General features: G+C 43.1%; 2 protein-coding genes and 1 non-coding gene across 3 annotated transcripts in view; all 3 read left to right on the top strand.

Moving 5' to 3' along the window:
• The first annotated feature begins 284 nt into the window (after nucleotides 1-284).
• On the top strand, nucleotides 285-4,642 carry RPS20 (ribosomal protein S20). Its single transcript, XM_030553122.1, has 4 exons — nucleotides 285-416; nucleotides 3,184-3,283; nucleotides 3,907-3,980; nucleotides 4,418-4,642. Exons 1-4 carry the CDS (start codon nucleotides 414-416, stop codon nucleotides 4,598-4,600), a joined length of 360 nt encoding a protein of 119 aa, XP_030408982.1. The 5' UTR covers nucleotides 285-413; the 3' UTR covers nucleotides 4,601-4,642.
• On the top strand, nucleotides 3,770-3,834 carry LOC115647335. The gene has a single exon (XR_003999291.1). It is a non-coding gene; the product is annotated as a small nucleolar RNA U54 (small nucleolar RNA).
• A 4,381-nt stretch (nucleotides 4,643-9,023) lies between the features above and the next one.
• LOC115645050 (kinesin-like protein KIF20A) overlaps nucleotides 9,024-16,943 on the top strand; it is a 47,846-nt gene continuing 39,926 nt past the window's right edge. The window contains exons 1-6 of the mRNA XM_030549454.1: nucleotides 9,024-9,047; nucleotides 11,303-11,458; nucleotides 12,724-12,801; nucleotides 14,787-14,906; nucleotides 15,966-16,104; nucleotides 16,198-16,382. Of these exons, the coding sequence (XP_030405314.1) occupies nucleotides 9,024-9,047; nucleotides 11,303-11,458; nucleotides 12,724-12,801; nucleotides 14,787-14,906; nucleotides 15,966-16,104; nucleotides 16,198-16,382 (702 nt within the window). The remainder of the gene's footprint in view (nucleotides 9,048-11,302; nucleotides 11,459-12,723; nucleotides 12,802-14,786; nucleotides 14,907-15,965; nucleotides 16,105-16,197; nucleotides 16,383-16,943) is intronic.

Genomic DNA, 16,943 nt, shown 5'->3' with positions numbered 1-16,943 from the left:
GGTGCGCACTCTGGGCTGTGATACAGGCAGTACAGCTCCCGCCCGGGCTCAGCCTTTATTATGCCGCTCAGCAGGTGCGTACCACAGCGCGGAGGCAGCCCGGCGGCCCTACCCAGCCCGAGGGTGCAGCCTGCTACCCCTGCCCCGCGGGCTGGTCTGTCTCAGGCGGGCAGCCTCGCCTGCCTGACCCCAGTGCAAAGCAGGGGCGGGGCGGGGCGGCCCGGTCTGGCGTCAGAGGTCACGCGATGCCCGTATGGAGCGCTCCGATATAAGCGGCGCGCGCCCGCCTCCCTGTCTCTGCTGCGAGTGACTCCGTCGCAGCCGCTGTTCCTCGTGGTGCTCCTGACTCACCGCTGTTCGCTGGGCCGCGCTGCCCCGCCCGGGAATAAGTCGGTCAGGAGGATCCTGCAGCCATGGTGAGCGGGGGGAGGGGGTACTGGCGGCGCCAGCAGGGCCGGGGGAGGGCGCGTAGCGCTGCCGCGCGGCTGCTAATACTCTGCCAGGCCGCTACCTGCCGCGTGCTCCCTGCCTGGCGGCCGAGCCCCGCGGGGCGGCGGCTCCCGGCCTCGCTGTCGTTTGTTACATCGGGGCCCTCCTTCCTCCTGGTGCTGAGCTCGGCAGAGATGCCGGGCTGGCAAGACCCAGCGGCAGCGATCGCTTGCGCTAACGGGGAAGCGGGGGGGGGAGCGGCCTGGGCACTTTACAGCTGGGGGGTTCGGGGACATTTCTCGGCCACAACCCTCACATGTCCTGCTCCTGCCGGCTTTGGCCAATAGCAGGATGAGCAGACAGCATATGTGAAAAATCAGGACTGGGGTGGGGGGTAATGGGAGCCTATATAAGAAAAAGACAAAAATCGGGCCATCTGGTCACCTTAGCCAGTAGACACCCCCGCGCTGGGGAAACGGCCGCCTTCAAACAGGTTGTGTCTGTGCTGCACGCTGAGCTTCACCAGCTTCCTGCAAAACGCTGCCAGTTCCGTGTGTGTGTGTATGTGTGCGCGTGCGGGGGGTTGGATTCTTGGAAAATCATGAAAACAGCTTTCTGTGGTTTGCATCTTGTTTCCTCTGTAGTTTTACTTGCTTTAGAAAGTCAATAAGTCAAACTGAAATGGCTCTTACAAATTAAATTGGTGGGTCCTATGTGGTGTACCTCTGCTGCCCCTAGAAACCTCTTTCATTAGCTGTTAAAATTTGTCATCAATGGGATTGCAACACAGTGCTACTTGCAAAATAAATACAAGTACTTTATTTATTAAAAAATCCTAGTGTATATGTTAACATCATGCTAGTTATATGAAGATACAGTAGCAGCAATAAAATACTTGTATATTGTTGATCTAAATCAGTCAATACAGGGATTGTCTTTCTGATCACTCTAAGTAGCACATTGCAGAAGTTATACATTAAATTGTTTTTTCTTAATTGTTACTTAATTATTCACTTTTTCCACCACAAGAAGTCAGAGCAAGTATACTAGTGTTGCTGTCATTTCCCAAATGAATTTAATGTTCAGTGTCTAGTAGATGCACATCTATAACTTGTTGACCACAGACCTTTGTTCTTTTATCGCCTGGCTGGATTACGCCAGTGATACAGGGATTTTTTCTATTTTTGAATATTTGCTGTGAAACAAACACTGGTTAAACTGTTAAAGATTTGTATGTAGCTATATGCTTAAAAAGACCAGGTGGGTGAGGTAATATCTTTATTGGACCAACTTCTATTGGTGAGAGAGACAAGCCTTCATGCTGAAGAGCTCTTCAGGTCTGGGAAGGGTACTCAGCTATCTGTTTGATCTTATATTTAGTTGTAACACTGAGTACCCTTCCCAGACCCAAGGAAGAGCTCTGTATAACTCAAAACCTTGTCTCTCCTCCCCCACCACCTTGTCCTTCTAATATCCTGGGAGTGACACCACTACAACAAGACTACATACTAAGGCAGGGGTGGCCAGCCTGAGAAGGAGCCAGAATTTACCAATGTGTATTGCCAAAGAGCAGTAACATCAGCAACCCCCCATCAGCACCTAACCTTCCATCTCTGTGCCTCCTGCCAGCCACAATCAGCTGCTTTGTGGTGTGCAGGAGGCTCGAGGGGAGGAGGAGCAGGGGAAGGGGTGGAGTGGGGCTAGGGTGTGGGGCAGAGCCATTGGTTGAGCAGTGAGCACGCTGAAGCACATTGCAAAGTTGGCACTGGTAGCTCCAGCCTCAGAGTTGGCGCCTATGCGAGGAGCCACATGTTAATCTCTGAAGAGCGGCATGTGGCTCTGGAGCCACAGGTTGGCCACCCCTGTACTAAGGCCTGGTCTACACTACAGAGTTAGGTCAATGTAAAGTAGCTTACTCTGTGTCTACACTAAAATATAGCTAAGTATAACTTTATAATATAGTTATATTGATGTAACTCTCCCACTACTTCCACTTAATAACTTCACCTCTGAGAGAGGCATAGCCCTTAAGTTGTAGTTAGGCTGATAAAGTGTCAGTGTAGACGGTGTGTTGCTTGCGTAGACCTGCTACCTTTCAGAAACCATCCCACAATGCCCCACACTGCCAGTTAAATCGGTGCAAGTGCTCATGGTGAGGACATGCACAGCTGACACAAAGAGCATAGTGTATGTGTAAAACTGATTCAGTTGCAGGCAAGTCTCATCTTAAGTGCATTTAACATGCATGAATTCAGCTTTGCGCAGTTGGCAAAAACCAAAAAAAAAAAGAGAAATATTGTACCTGTAGTACGGGCGATTCCGCCTGCCATTACACTCAATGTAATTTTGACTTTACACGCTGACAGTGGAATGTAACCCCAGTGTAAGATGAGACTTGCATGTACTGCAGTGGCTCTATGTCCACATAACTTGCATCAACTTAAATTTTGTAGTGTAGACTTGCCCTATATGATTAAAGGGGCGCTTCTGATGTTTTCCAAGGTGGATAATTGTTAGAGTAATTGTACAAAATGCCATCTCTGAAACTAGATGCTTGCCCTTTCCTGTTCTTCCTCCTTTTCCCCCTCATTCAGAATCATACTTACATCTTTTTTATATGGACTCTAATAAAAGTTATAAAAATTTGCTATGTCTGTTTTTAATTTTAGTGAAGGTAGAATGCTTTAAGGAGCATACGTGCAATACTGACCAGTTTAGCTATAATGTCTAATATTCATAATGTTAATGTTTCAGGCATTTAAAGATAGTGGCAAAGCACCTGTGGAACCGGAAGTAGCAATTCACCGAATTAGAATTACCTTGACAAGTCGCAATGTAAAGTCCCTTGAGAAGGGTAAGTAATAGTTTTTTGTTTTGTGTTTTTTTTTCTTTTTTAGGGTTGCTTATGATTTGAAGTCTCAAATGTTGGAAAAACATAACTTGTCAATTAGGGAAGTTGCCAACTGAAGTTATCAGCCTATAAGTTGTCAATTATGTTTAAAATTCTTTACCACAACCATTGACCTACTCTGCCAGTGACATAAAGCAAACTATGAACTTGTTATGTTCACCTGCTTTAAACACTTACTTTATCCATACTAGCCAAACTGTTTAACTATTAACTCTCTTGAACAAAGTTTTATCTGTGTTGTGAACAGTTCTAAAATAATTGTGCCTGGTCCATGATCTCAAAGCTAAATGTGTTTAAACTGTTAGATTAAACTCTTAAGTCTTGAACTAGTTAAACTAACACTCTAAATACCATTGTGGACAGGCCTAAAAAGTAAAATTACAAGTGACCTTGGTAATTCTGGGATGAGTAGTTGATTCCATATATAGTTGGCTATGAGGAGAAATTGTAAACTGAATTACTATGATTGTTATTTACGCTATTCTGAGCCAACATTTTATGTGAAGTGGAATATCTAGTTCAATTTAAAACAAGTTTTTTCTAAATAGTTGTGTATTCTTTTACAGTCTGTGCTGATTTGATCAGAGGTGCCAAGGAAAAGAATCTAAAAGTGAAGGGGCCTGTTCGCATGCCTACTAAGGTACTTATGGTTTAGGAGGCAGGAAGACCATGATTAATTCTGCACAATTTTATTTGTAAATTACAAATAGTAAAATTTGAGAAGTAGTGTGATCTGATTAAATATTTTAAATCTGATTTAGAACTCTAACCAGTTAATGGATTAGGAGCTGTCATAAACATGACTAAATTGTTAAATACAGAAGAGGATTTTGACCTTCCTACTTGCATTTGTCTTTTTGACTTAAGACTCCTTGGACAGCTATGAAAAGGGGGTGAGGGTGGCCATCAATATATAAGTAGAGTTAATTTTTGATGACTGTGTGTGTGGTTTTAAAAAAAAAATACTGCAAGCAATATTTTAATTACATTAGAGCTATAGAAAGTTTTGATTCTAATCAAAACCTCTGCATCAATCTGTCTTCATCTATTGGTTAGTATTCCACTTTTTGTTAACAGACTCTGCGAATCACTACTAGGAAAACACCTTGTGGTGAAGGTTCTAAGACCTGGGATCGTTTCCAGATGCGTATCCACAAGCGTCTCATTGACTTACACAGTCCCTCTGAGATTGTTAAGCAGATCACTTCTATCAGTATTGAACCAGGTGTAGAAGTTGAAGTTACTATTGCTGATGCCTAAACGCCTGTCATCTACTTTAATAAAAGTTGATTTGTAATTTTTTTTACTGTTGCTTTGTGTTTTGTGAAATAGAATCTTGATTAGATTCATGACTAGAAACTTTCATGAATAAAGAACTGAAACAAAATGACATAACAATCAAGACGCCAAGCATTTTGAGGGGAATAGTTGGTCAAGTCTTGAGTAGAGGTGAAAGTTACATTATTTTCTTTACCATTGATATATAACTGCTTTTAATGTATTTTGAAGAAGAGAGTGCAGTGTGATGTAATGTTTCAAACTAAAATAGAATTCACTATGAAAAATTTTCCTATTTGCCCGAAACAAAGTCTGGTTTAACAGTGAACTGCAAAGGCTCAAATCCCCTTTAGTTTGCTCCTTTATGATGTATAAAGGAAGGCTAAACCTCTATTATTTATTTTTTAAATCATGCCTGTTAAGGAAGATCAGGAGGTCCTGGGAATACTTATTGTGAGACTTTATCTGAAGCAGTGAGTGTACTGAATATCTAACAAACACCTTTAATCTCAAATGTGAATTCAGCATTGAAGTTAATAGCCCGTTTAAAAGCTTTTAACAGCTGACTTAAAACTCTTTCCCTCCCAAATGTAACTTTCTCTTGTGATACTTCACCAGTCTTGGGGCTTGTCTTCATATACAGCGGTGCAACTGGACCAATGCAGCAGCGCAGCTGTAGCGCTTTACCGAAGATACTATGCTGATGGGAGAGCTCCCATTTGTATAGTTAGCCGCTTCCTCTTGGGTAGGTGGATTATGTCAAAGGGAAAGCTCTCCCATGGACATAGCACTATCTGTACAGGAGTTAGATTGGTGTAATTAGGTCACTTGTGATGTGTGGATTTTTTCACACCTGTGAGCAACTTAGTTACACTGACAGAGGTCTGTAACATAGACCTGGCCTAAGTCTTCCGTGTTAAATAGAACTTGAATTCCTAGTGTAGTTGGGGGGGGGAAATTCAGGAACCTCTCCCCCTTTTTTTTTGGTATATAAAGCAGTTAAAGGGCACGGGTCCAATTTTTGGTTTGTATATCCTTTAAGGGCCTTCAAAGATCTTGCAGTAATCTTCAAGAGAAGGAAGGACCTGATATTTCAAATGTTAGGTTCATGGTTATTACAACAAAGAGCAGTAAAAGGGTAAAAACAAAGCTTTAATTGCAAAACTGAAGTCAAGCTTTACAAATCTGTAATACTGGATTCAATCCCCTGTATAATTCAGTTAAGGACTGAAAGATATGCTTGACAATTTCATTCCTTGCAGATATGTTCATGTCACCACTCTAGTGTACTTTTGAGGGCCTGTTGCTCTGAAGTCAAAATAAAAAATGCCTGTTCCTACAGGATGCTTGGAGAATAGATGGGGCTTCACCTAGTGTCTTCAAACTTCAGTTCCTTTTTGATACACAATATTTCTAACTATGTGAAATATACTATATACCCAATCAGCCTAATGTTGGAAAAATATTTAGAAATGTTTTTCTTTTCCTGTAACTATTTAATAATGGACACTGAGTGAAGCAGTCAAGCAATCCAATAGTGAAGTGCCTTACAGAGAGATGGGGGACAACAATGTGCTTTGAGCACCATAAACCAACTAAATGAACTGTCACCATAGTTCATTACATGTTGTCCTCTAAGCAAAAATTTAAAATTCTGCAGAATCCAATTATAGCAATCAGTAAGTATTTCTGAATATATCGCTCCTTATAGCTAACTCTGTCATTTACAATGAGTCTCCTAAATGACACCAATTTACAGGTTTCTGTGATAGTTCACTGGTTTCTCATTGATCTATTCCTAAACTAAGTGGTTGTGGAAACAGCTACTCATTACATATACTTCAGTATTTTATAAAAGCCCAAATCCAGCTGCAAGATGTTGGACCATCCAATTTGTTATATTGTAAAACATTGCTAGATGGGCTGGTGAATGGCTTTTTAATGATTCTTTGCACTTTTAATAAAAACACCTTTTATCAGAGACTTTCAAAACATTTTACCAAAAAACAATAGTTTTGCTATGAGAATCTCCTGTGAAACAAGAATAAATAGATTTTATAGAAGGATAAACTAAAACATAAGTTGGCAGAGTTTAAGGCCACGGAGGACTGCTAAGTATCAGAGGGGTAGCCGTGTTAGTCTGGATCTGTAAAAGCAGCAAAGAATCCTGTGGCACCTTATAGACTAACAGACGTTTTGGAGCATGAGCTTTCCTGGGTGAATACCCACTTCCTCAGATGCATGTCATGCATCTGAGGAAGTGGGTATTCACCCAGGAAAGCTCATGCTCCAAAACGTCTGTTAGTCTATAAGGTGCCAGAGGACTGCTAGATGATTTAGTTGTACTCCTATATCACAACTCATTAAATTTATAGTTATAGAATTGTGGAACTGGAAGGAACCTAAAGAGGTTATCTATTCCAGTCCCCTGCACCTGAGGCAGGACTAAGTATTATCTAGAGCATCCCTGACACGTGTTAGTCCAACATGCTCTTAAAAATCCCCAATGACAGAGATTCCACAGCCTCCCTAGGCAATTTTATTCCAGTGCTTAACCACTCTGACAGGAAGTTGTTCCCTAATGTCCATACTAAACCTCCCTTGCTGCAATTTAAGCCCATTGTTTCTTGTCCTAGCCTCAGAGGTTAAGAACAATAATTTATCTTCCCTCCTCTTTGTAACAACCTTTTATATACACCTCTACCTCGATATAACGCTGTCCTCAGGAGCCAAAAAATCTTACCACATTATAGGTGGAACCGTGTTTATAGTGAACTTACGCTGATCCACCAGTGTGCGCAGCTCTGCCCACCCCGGAGCACTACTTTACCGCGTATCTGAATTTGTGTTATATGGGGTCGTGTTATATCAAGGTAGAGGTGTAGTTGAAAACTTGCATTCCCCTCTGTTTCCTCTTCTCCAAACTAAACAAACCCAATTTTTTCAACCTTCCCTCACAGGTCATGTTTTCTAGACCTTTAATAATTTTTGTTGCTCTTCTCTGGACTTTCTCCAACTTGTCAACATCTTTCCTGAAATGTGGTACCCAGAACTGGACACAATACTCCAGTTGAGGCCTAATCAGCACAGTAGAGGGGAAGAATTACTCTCATGTCTTGTTTACAATACTCCTGCTAATACATCCCAGATTGATGTTTGCTTTTTTTGCAACAGTGTTGGCTCATATTTAGTGTGTGATCCATTATGACCCCCAGATCCCTTTCGGCAGCCTTGTATTGAGCCCGCTTACTACTACTTTATCTTCCAGAAAGGTATCCAGGCTTGATAGGATACCATCAAGAGATGGAGAAATCCACCACTTACCTTAATTCTTCAATATTTTCTTTACTCTTAAAATTTTGTGCTTAATATCTAATCTGAATTTGTCTGGTTTCAGCTTCCTGTCACTGGTTCTTGTTATACTTCTAGATTAAAGAGCCCTTTAGTGCCTGTTATTTTCTCCCCCTGAAAGTACTTATATGCTACACAAGTCCTCTCAGGTATTTTTTATAAGCTAAACAGGTTGAGCTTTTTAAATCTCACAATAAGGCACTCTTTCCTCAAATACTTTTTGTGCCTTTTATGCAGCTGCAGTTTTTTTTCCTTTGTTTTTTTTTTAAATGGAGGTGCTTTTTCACTGTGATTTTTAAATCCTTTTCAGAGTCACTGATTTCCAGGATACAATCCCCCATTCTGGAGATATGGCCTACATTCCTTGCAGATCTTTAACTGCATATGGCTGTGTTAAAAAACATTTTGTTTGAATGGGCCTAGCTTACCAAGCAATCCAGAATGACCTGTATGGCTACCCTGTCATCACTCACCACTCTACCATTTACAAATTCTGTCAGCCATGATGATATATTTACTGCCAGATCACTGATGAAAATTACTTGCTTACTCTGAGGCTCTGCTTACTATGTAACAGCGCTTTCAGTGTGGCTCAGGGCACATCCACATTACAAAATTAAATCAATTAAAGTTAGGTTGACCTACAGCCATTGCAGTAATTGAAGCGGCTCTTTGTGTCTACACTGTGCTCCTATCAGTAGTGCACAGCCTCGGCAGGAGCGCTTGCACCAACTTAAGTGGGGCATTACGGGGCACTGACAGCCAGAGCCCCACCACCAGGAACCAACAGCTGGAACACTGTCACGTTTGACCTGACAAGCTGAGCTGTCAGCCCTGGCTGGCAGGGCTCAGGCTGCCAAAGGCAGCAACAGGCAATGTAAGCAACACAATGTCTACACGAACACTGCACTGACCTAACTACACCTACCTAAGCCTCTCAGAGTGGTGGGTTGGCATAGCAGGGGGAGTTAAATTGGCAGGAAGAACACTGTACCATAGATGCTTAGGTCAATGTAAGCTGCCTTACATCAACCTGTAGCGCAGGCCCGAGTCAATGACATACCCAGGAACAATCTGGGTACGTCTTCGTTACCCGCTGGAATGGCAGGCAGCGATCAATGCAGCGGAGGTCGATTTATCGCATCGATGCAATAAATCGACCCCTGAGCGTGATCCTGTCGACTCCTGTACTCTTTTGGCGAGAGGTGCAGGCAGAGTCAAAAGGAGAGGGGCAGCAGTCGAGTCACTGCAGTGAAGACACCACAGTAAGTTGATCTAAGTAGGTCAACTTCAGCTACTGTTATTCAAGTAGCTGAAGTTGTTTACCTTAGATCTACCCCCCCACCCCAGTGTAGACCAGGCCAAAGAGTGGTAATCTCAGGTCCTGCATTTAACAATTACGTCCCCTAACATTCCTGCAACCACAATATTGCCACTAGCTTTAGACCATGATAAAAACGCAGGCTCAACCAGACTGAAAAAAAAATGGCTGGGAAGCTCCAGTGTTAGGGCTTCTCCACCTCACGTTTCCTTTACGAAGGGTTGGCTTGTGGACATCCAGCCTGCTCGCCACGTGGGTCGGTGAGCGACTGGACTCCTGCCCGCTTTGGCACTGCCCAGCGGTCGCTTCGCAGGCGCGTTTGATGACCTCCCATGTGTGAGCTGTGTGGCGGGCTCAGGTCAAATCGCAGCTGCCGCTGGGCCCGTGCTGGTAGCCCCGCTAGCGAGGCCTGCCGAGGCGCGTGGAGACAAAGTTCCAGGCCAGAAGCGGTCCCTGGCGGGGGTGACTCCATGGCTGGGGAAACGGCCGGGTGCTGCCGCCGCCCATGCGGTGCCCATGTGAGCGGAGGGCTCAGCCCCAGGCCTGGCCGATCCATCAGTACCAGGCAGGCCCTGGAGGGACCTTAGCGGCGGGTACCTAATCCCCCCCCCCCCGACGTTCCCCTCGAGCTCAGGCCGGCACAATTGTCCCCTCCCCCCTGGAAAGAGGAACCGGTAACTGGAAGCCCAGTCCGGGGGCGTCCAGGTGCTTAGAGCCACCCCCGTCCCCAACCGTCACAACGGGCTTCTCGCTGGCAGGTGTATGACGAGCCACCCCTCGGGCGGCGGCATTGGCGGGACTCCCCTCCCCCGCACGCGCCACCTACTGCGCGCCGGGTCGGGTCCGCGGCCAATCAGGGGAGGCGCTGGCATCGCTGCCCTGCCCAGCTGGGAGGCGGCACCAGCGCCTTGCAGGCGCGCGCGCGCTAAAAAAGGCGGCGGGTGGGAGCAGGCGGAGGCAGCGGTGGTTAGAGCGCGTGAGGAGAACGAGGAACTGGGAAGCCCGAGAGCTGCGCGCGACGCTAGCCTGGCGTAATCTGCCTCTCCCTAGGTGGCGTGTGGGAGGGGTTGGAACCAACCCCCACCCCCATCTGAGAGCGGGCGCACGTCCCCTTCCCCGGGCAGGGAACCGGGCTCGGGAGCTCCCCGGCTGCTGGTGCTTGCGGGTGTTCCGCGTCTCTGAGCCCCCAGCCGGTAGCCCCGCCGCTCTCCCGGGGCGGCTGAGGGAGAACTAGCAGCGCCTCACGCGCCTCCAGCCTATGATGAGGCAGACCCCGGCCGTGGGCCGCTCCCTCCTCTCACCTAGGCTCGGTGGCCAGTTTCTTTCCCTCTGTCACAGGCAGCTCTGGGTGCAGCTCCTGGCTCTGTCACTGAGTCACTGGACCCTTGGGGAGGGCATTGCCTCTGCTTCTCTTCTGTCAGTGGGGCCAGAGCGGGCTCTAAAGAGACTTATGCCTCCGTTCATTAGGGCCAAACTCTGCCCCTTGCATCCTAGTGCCACGTGTTCTCCAGCTGCAGTCAGTGGGAGCCCTGCATAAGGGTAGGAGGGGGGGCAGAGTTGAGCTCACTGTGAGTTTGATCTTGTTAGGGTGCTGAGCACCCTCACCTCGTGAGTCAAAACATTTTGGGAGCTTCTCTTGACAGCTGCGAAGGAAAGAGAATGGTGGAAGTGCTAACTATCACCTTCAGATGTACTTGTTTGCAGGACTGCCCATGTTGCTGATCTGGTACTGTAGATAGTAAATGGTTTGGATTTCCTGCAGACTCTTTTCATGCTATCTGCAGTTTTAAAAATGTGCTGCTTACATTGCAGAGCATTTAAAAAGGGTAAATAACTACAAGTTTTCTGGGGGTCATGTCTTTAGATCTCCTTCCTCACCCTCTCCTCTTTCAGGAGGGATGTGTGTGTGTATATATACATTTTTTTTAAATTTAAAAGCCTTACTTGTTTCTTCCATACTCTCCACCATTTGCACGTGAGAGCATGTGTGTTTTGTTTCTTATTCCTCTTAGCGTGAACAGGATAAGAGAATGGACTATGAGGAGGGAAGCTATGAATCCTCAGCAGTATGTGATGTGTTGAACTTCACCTGTTATGAGGACTTAATGGGTAAAACCTCACCCATGGAGATGTCAGTGATACCTAATGCTGATGAACAGCAGCAGGAGGTGGGGGTGTGTTTGTAATCATTTTTTCTAATGATGCCTTTGCATTTAAGTAGCAATAACTCAATAACAAGTTTATCTCTGTATTTGAACTCCCTTTTTCCAAGTCTGTTTTCTTTTCCCTTTACTTAGAAACAGATCATGTCTTGCAGCAAATTAACATTTTAACTGGTACTTACAACATTTGTCTTAAGCATTTGAGGAACTAAAGGATTGCAGTGTAGTGCAGAAGTACACGTGGAAGTTTGCACAACACCCATCTGGAGTATGCCCAGTTCAAACTATCTCACTCTTACCATGAGTCCCAAACTGTTGTACACTCTTGCACTTGACCTGCAAGCCTTTTAACTTTGTAATATAACTATTGCATTATGCCAAGATCTGGCCTTGGAGTTTGTTTCTACTGGTCATGCTATCCTGCAGCAGCAGGTCTACTGCTTCGGTGCCTTTTGGTCAGCACTCTATCAGTTCTGCCTTTTTTGGCAGAGTGGTGATGAAAGGAGTAGTCTGAAGAGTTGTGATAATGAAAGGTGCTAAATGGACAGGTTAGCAGTTGGGGAAACTCTAGTGTACCTCTTCTGTTCACATAGCTGAGTGGGAAGGGAAGGCTCGTAGGGATCCCTCTATCTAATACAGAACAGTGGGGAGACCCAGTTGGTTTTGTTTTGGTTTTTTTTTTTTTTTCCTTTTAGTAGCTAGAAGGAGAGAGAGCAGCAGCTAGGGAACATCCTGGATTTCCCAGCAGCCAAGAAGGCTTCCTCCAGAACTATTTCTGAAGGGATGATAAAGGGTTTGTGGCTTGGCGATAGGGGCAAGATGTTTTTTGTTTGAGCCCCAGTAGTGTGCCTTGCACTGCATAAAACTAGACTACAAACTTTCCATTTATTATATGAGCAACACAACTTAGATACAATGTGCAGAGTGAACAGAAGGTGGAAGCAGTGCAGTTTTTTGTGTAAAATAAATATATAATGTGCTGTTGATGGATGAACCTTGGGCTGGCTGCGTGAAATAAACTTTTAAAGAATTTGAATGAAAAGGGGTGGGTAGTTTTAGCACAGTAGGCGTTCTAGGCACAAGGGACCATTTGGAGAAGACCTGAAGATGAATGGAAGGATATTAGTACCAAAGTCACAGTAATGTGGGTGGCATGAGGTGGAATGATGGGGTGTGGGAAAAACATTAGAGATGTAAGCAGGTAAAACCAAAAACTCTGGAATCCTGAGTCCTTAGCCTATAGATGTAACTCTATATATTTTTCAAATGAGCAGATATATCAACCTTTGAAAGTCTACTTGAGAGTCAGACCCTTCTCTAAAGGAGAGCTTGAAAGCAATGAATCTCAGGTTAGTTGTTGTCCAGTAATGACTTATTTTTTTGTCCTCCATGGAAAACACTTCTGTTTCATCTCAAGAATTCTAAAATAGAAGAAGCTTCTGTAAGTTTTCAGTTTCTAAATTCTGTAACCTAGCTGTCGCTTCTGAGGCATTCTAAACTTTAATGGTGGGGAAAAGTGCTAATTCTATCTCCTAGAAATATGTCACTTATCAGAAGTCTTTACTGTCTCTCTGATTCCTACAGTACAGTTTTGGTAAATGTGGAAAGCCAAACCAGAACAAGATCAGCATATTAAATTTTGTCCAATAAACTGTTTTGAATGTGGCTACTGTGTGAAGTCTGACGCTTAATCCCTGAGTTTTTTTTCAGTTAAAGTAAAATATGTGACAGGTAACTTAAAGATTGAACACAGAGAAAATAAATATCTGCTGTGCACTGGTAAAACTTGTCCAGGCAATAGGAAAACAATAGATGGTAATATTCCATGGGTTGTGTGTGTCATGCAAGGTAATTACTTTTGCTACATCAGTCTCAGTCATGTGCTCTTGCCACTTGAACTGGGTTAAATTCTCCATGCAAATATTTTGTTTGCCAAAAAATGCAGTTTGGGGTTGACTGAAACTGTTTTGACAAACTTATCAAATAATTTTGGACCCCCCAAAAGATGTTCTGGTCTAGATGCATGTGGTTACTTAGGCCCTCCCCCTTTTTGTACCAGTGGTTAGAGCACTTTGCTGGGAGGTGGGAGATCCATGTTCAAGTTCCAGCTCCAGTGAATATTGATTTATTTATACACATTGGAACAGCTTCAACAGGAGAGATTAAGAGCCAAACCAAAATAGCCAGTAGCCTTCTGGTTAGGGCCCTCAGCGGAAGATTGATTTCAAGTCCCTGCTCCAGATTAGAGATTTGAATCTGGTACTCCCACATCCTAGCTGCATGCTGTAACACCTAGGCTACTGGGTATATGAGCACTACCATTTCCTCCTAATCTTTTAAAGTAAGTTAGGTTAGGTTAAACAAAACATTCATTCAACCTGAAATGAAATTTTTATTGACTTTCAATTTACCAAGAATTTTTTAAAAATTACTTTCAATTTGAGTTGAATCTAGTCTTTCAGAGCTGCCAGTTAATAGAAGAATAATCTGCTCAGCTCTAACTACCACAGTTATCAAATGGATTATTTTATGGTCTGATAATACTTAAGAGGCAGAAGTTTAAATCATGTAAACTCTACAAGTTTCCTTTCCTAGGTTATAAATAACACCATACATCATTCAAACTGAAACTCTTCAAATCCAGTTTATGCTCTGTTTAGGCAGTTCGTAGTTTACATTTTGTCCAGAAACAAAATATGGAGAAAACTAGTCAGTTTCTAATCCATCTTGTTTACAGGTTCTTTTGCATGAGTACAATACTGAAGAGCTTGGGTTGCAAACTCCACAACACACACTCCAAACACCTGTAAATAAACAGGAGCGGCACCATGGTTTTTGCCACCCTAGGTGGCAGCGCTCCTCCTCTGAGCATTAGGCAGCGGGGGTCCTTCTGCTCCACATCTTTGGGGTACTTTGGCGGTGGGTCCTGGAGTGAGTGAGGGACCCGCCGCTGAAGACCCGGAGCAGAAGGACACCCTTCTCCCTACCCCCCCCCCACTGCTGAATTTCTGCCGAGGGCAGCAAAATGCCGCCCCCCAAATCCTGCCGCCCTAGGTGACTTCCTAGGGTTGCCTAGTGGAAGCGCCGGCCCTGCAAATGGAGTGGGTGGAGGGGATCCTGGCAACCTTTTTAATGGTCTTGGGTATTGTAAAAGCTTACATTTTACAAAGCCCATGCTTTGGTTCAAATCTTATATTATTGTCCCTTTAAAGTTGTAATGTACCTCTTAAATATTTTAAAACCTATTTTTTTACAATGTTAAGTTCTGGTAGACAAAGATGTGTAGTTCTGGAAAGCTGTTTTAGAAAGAAGAACTTCTATGTCTTTGCTTTAGGACTGTGTAATTATTGAAAATTCAGAAACAGTAACTCTACAGGCACCCAAAGAATCCTTTACAATGAAAAACAGTGAAAAGGGGATTGGACAGTCTGTACACCAGTTCACCTTCACTAAGGTAGGCTAATTTTCATGCCATGAGCTTTACTAGGAAAGCAATTTTACCCTATAGGAAACCAAAGCTGTGGCTTGTTTTTTCCAGTTTTACTTATAGTGAAAGTGTTTCCGTTTGTATAATTTGTTAACTATGACCTTTCAAATTTGAATTACTTGTGGTATCTTCTCAGCTACAAAACACAATGTATAGGATTCATTTTCACTGTTAATTCATCACGAAGGCTATATTTTCGTGCAAATGCTTCTCTTGTCTAATTAGGAAATTGATGCAGTAATCCTATTGCTTTCTTTGATTAAATGGTGTTTACAAAAGCTGCTTACAAGCAATTTTATATGAAAAAACATAGCACAAGAAAATAGTGTGACCACATACATTTTTGAGGTTTCACGATCCTCCTAGATCATAATTGGATGTATAGGTATTGTAAGAATGTGTTACTTAAAACTGGCATTTAGAAAGGTGTATTTCCATTCGAGAGTATGGAAGCTTTATGGCTTATCCCTTTCAAACCTGAAGCCTAGCTTTTCTTTACTTGACACATGAGTGCAAAATCCAGTAAGGACTACAGGAGTTTCTGTTCTCCCAGTATCAAGAGAAAGTGGTTTGCATAACTTATTAAATAGCTTCATATTTAAGACTTGGTCTTTCTCTGAGTAAATTTTGAATTGTAGATTCACATTTCCATATGGCTCCCTCCTATTCTTCTATACTTGTATTGGCCTTCTTCCAGGATACTTGGCATGTGATGAGCTCAGGCTATTCTTGGTTCTTGCCAGGTGAATGGTGGTCAGAAACAAATGCAGGCTTGCATTTATCTCAGTAGCTGGAATTAAACATGCATGATCTGGAGCTAAACAGAAACTTGTGATCAGTTATAGGGGATCCAGACAATGAAGCTGGTACTGTTAGTTCAACTTTCTCTGTACAGCAAATTCACCTTATTACTCAACAGTGAATGATAAAAACAAAAGTTTTTTAGACCCTCTAGTAATCCATGTTTCAGCTGCTTCAGATGTCATTTGAAAACTCTTGTTCTTTTTTTTTTTTTTTTTTGGTTAGGTCTTTGGTCCAGAAACTACTCAAAGTGACTTTTTTGAAGGCACAATGAAAGAGATAGTAAAAGCTTACATTGATGGAGCAAATGGACTGGTGTTTACCTATGGGGTTACTAATGCAGGCAAAACATTCACTATTCAAGGTAACAAAAGCAAATGTTACAACTTTCATTAAATCCAATTAACACTTTTTTAGTGAGACTAGCTATGTATAATACACTGACTTTTCTTCACAGGTTCTCCAAAAGATGGTGGTATTTTGCCTCGTTCTCTTGATATGATCTTTCACCACATAAGAGGAAGACAATACCTGAAGATGAACTTGAAACCATACTTAAGCAATGATGTAAAGAAGCTAGATGTGACACAGGTTAAACAAGAGGAAATTATAAAAGCTGCTGTTCTTGCTTCTCTGAAAGAGGTCAGTAACCAAATACTTCCTTGTTACCTAAGCTAACATCTAAATCTTCCCCTTAATTAAAAAGCTGCTTAATACTTTCTTACAAGGCTCTGCTGCTGTAGTGAATTCCATTTCCAGATTTGTGCAGGCTCTGTAGTGTCAATTACGATATGAAGACTTTAAAGAATAAGAGCAGCAGTTCATACATGCAGTATAGGTTAAACTTTTTAATGAGAACTTTATGGAAACTAAATCCTCTACAGACAGGGGAAACAGAAGTGAAAAATATTCAAACATTTGAAACTTTCTAATGTTATGCTGTTGAGGGTTATCTCCAGTTTATTGTGTAATAGTTCTCAAGATAACATCAATAGAACCTTGATCTCCTTCATCTTAGATGAATGTCTAGCTGTAACATCCCTTGAATAAAAAGTAGTGTACAGATTTGGTCTCTGCTCTCAAAATGTATGTGAAGTTGAAATCAGGCTACCAAAATGATTCAATTCCAGCATGACTAAGGTTTTATGTAAAGAATAGAAATGTTTTCTGGTTTTAAAAAATAAATAAAATCAGAAGTATTCT

Source organism: Gopherus evgoodei, chromosome 2 (genome assembly GCF_007399415.2).
Source record: "Gopherus evgoodei ecotype Sinaloan lineage chromosome 2, rGopEvg1_v1.p, whole genome shotgun sequence".
In the NCBI taxonomy this organism is placed as follows: domain Eukaryota; kingdom Metazoa; phylum Chordata; order Testudines; family Testudinidae; genus Gopherus; species Gopherus evgoodei.
The sequence above is the reverse complement of the archived record's forward strand: the minus strand, read 5'-3'. Positions and strand labels throughout refer to the sequence as shown.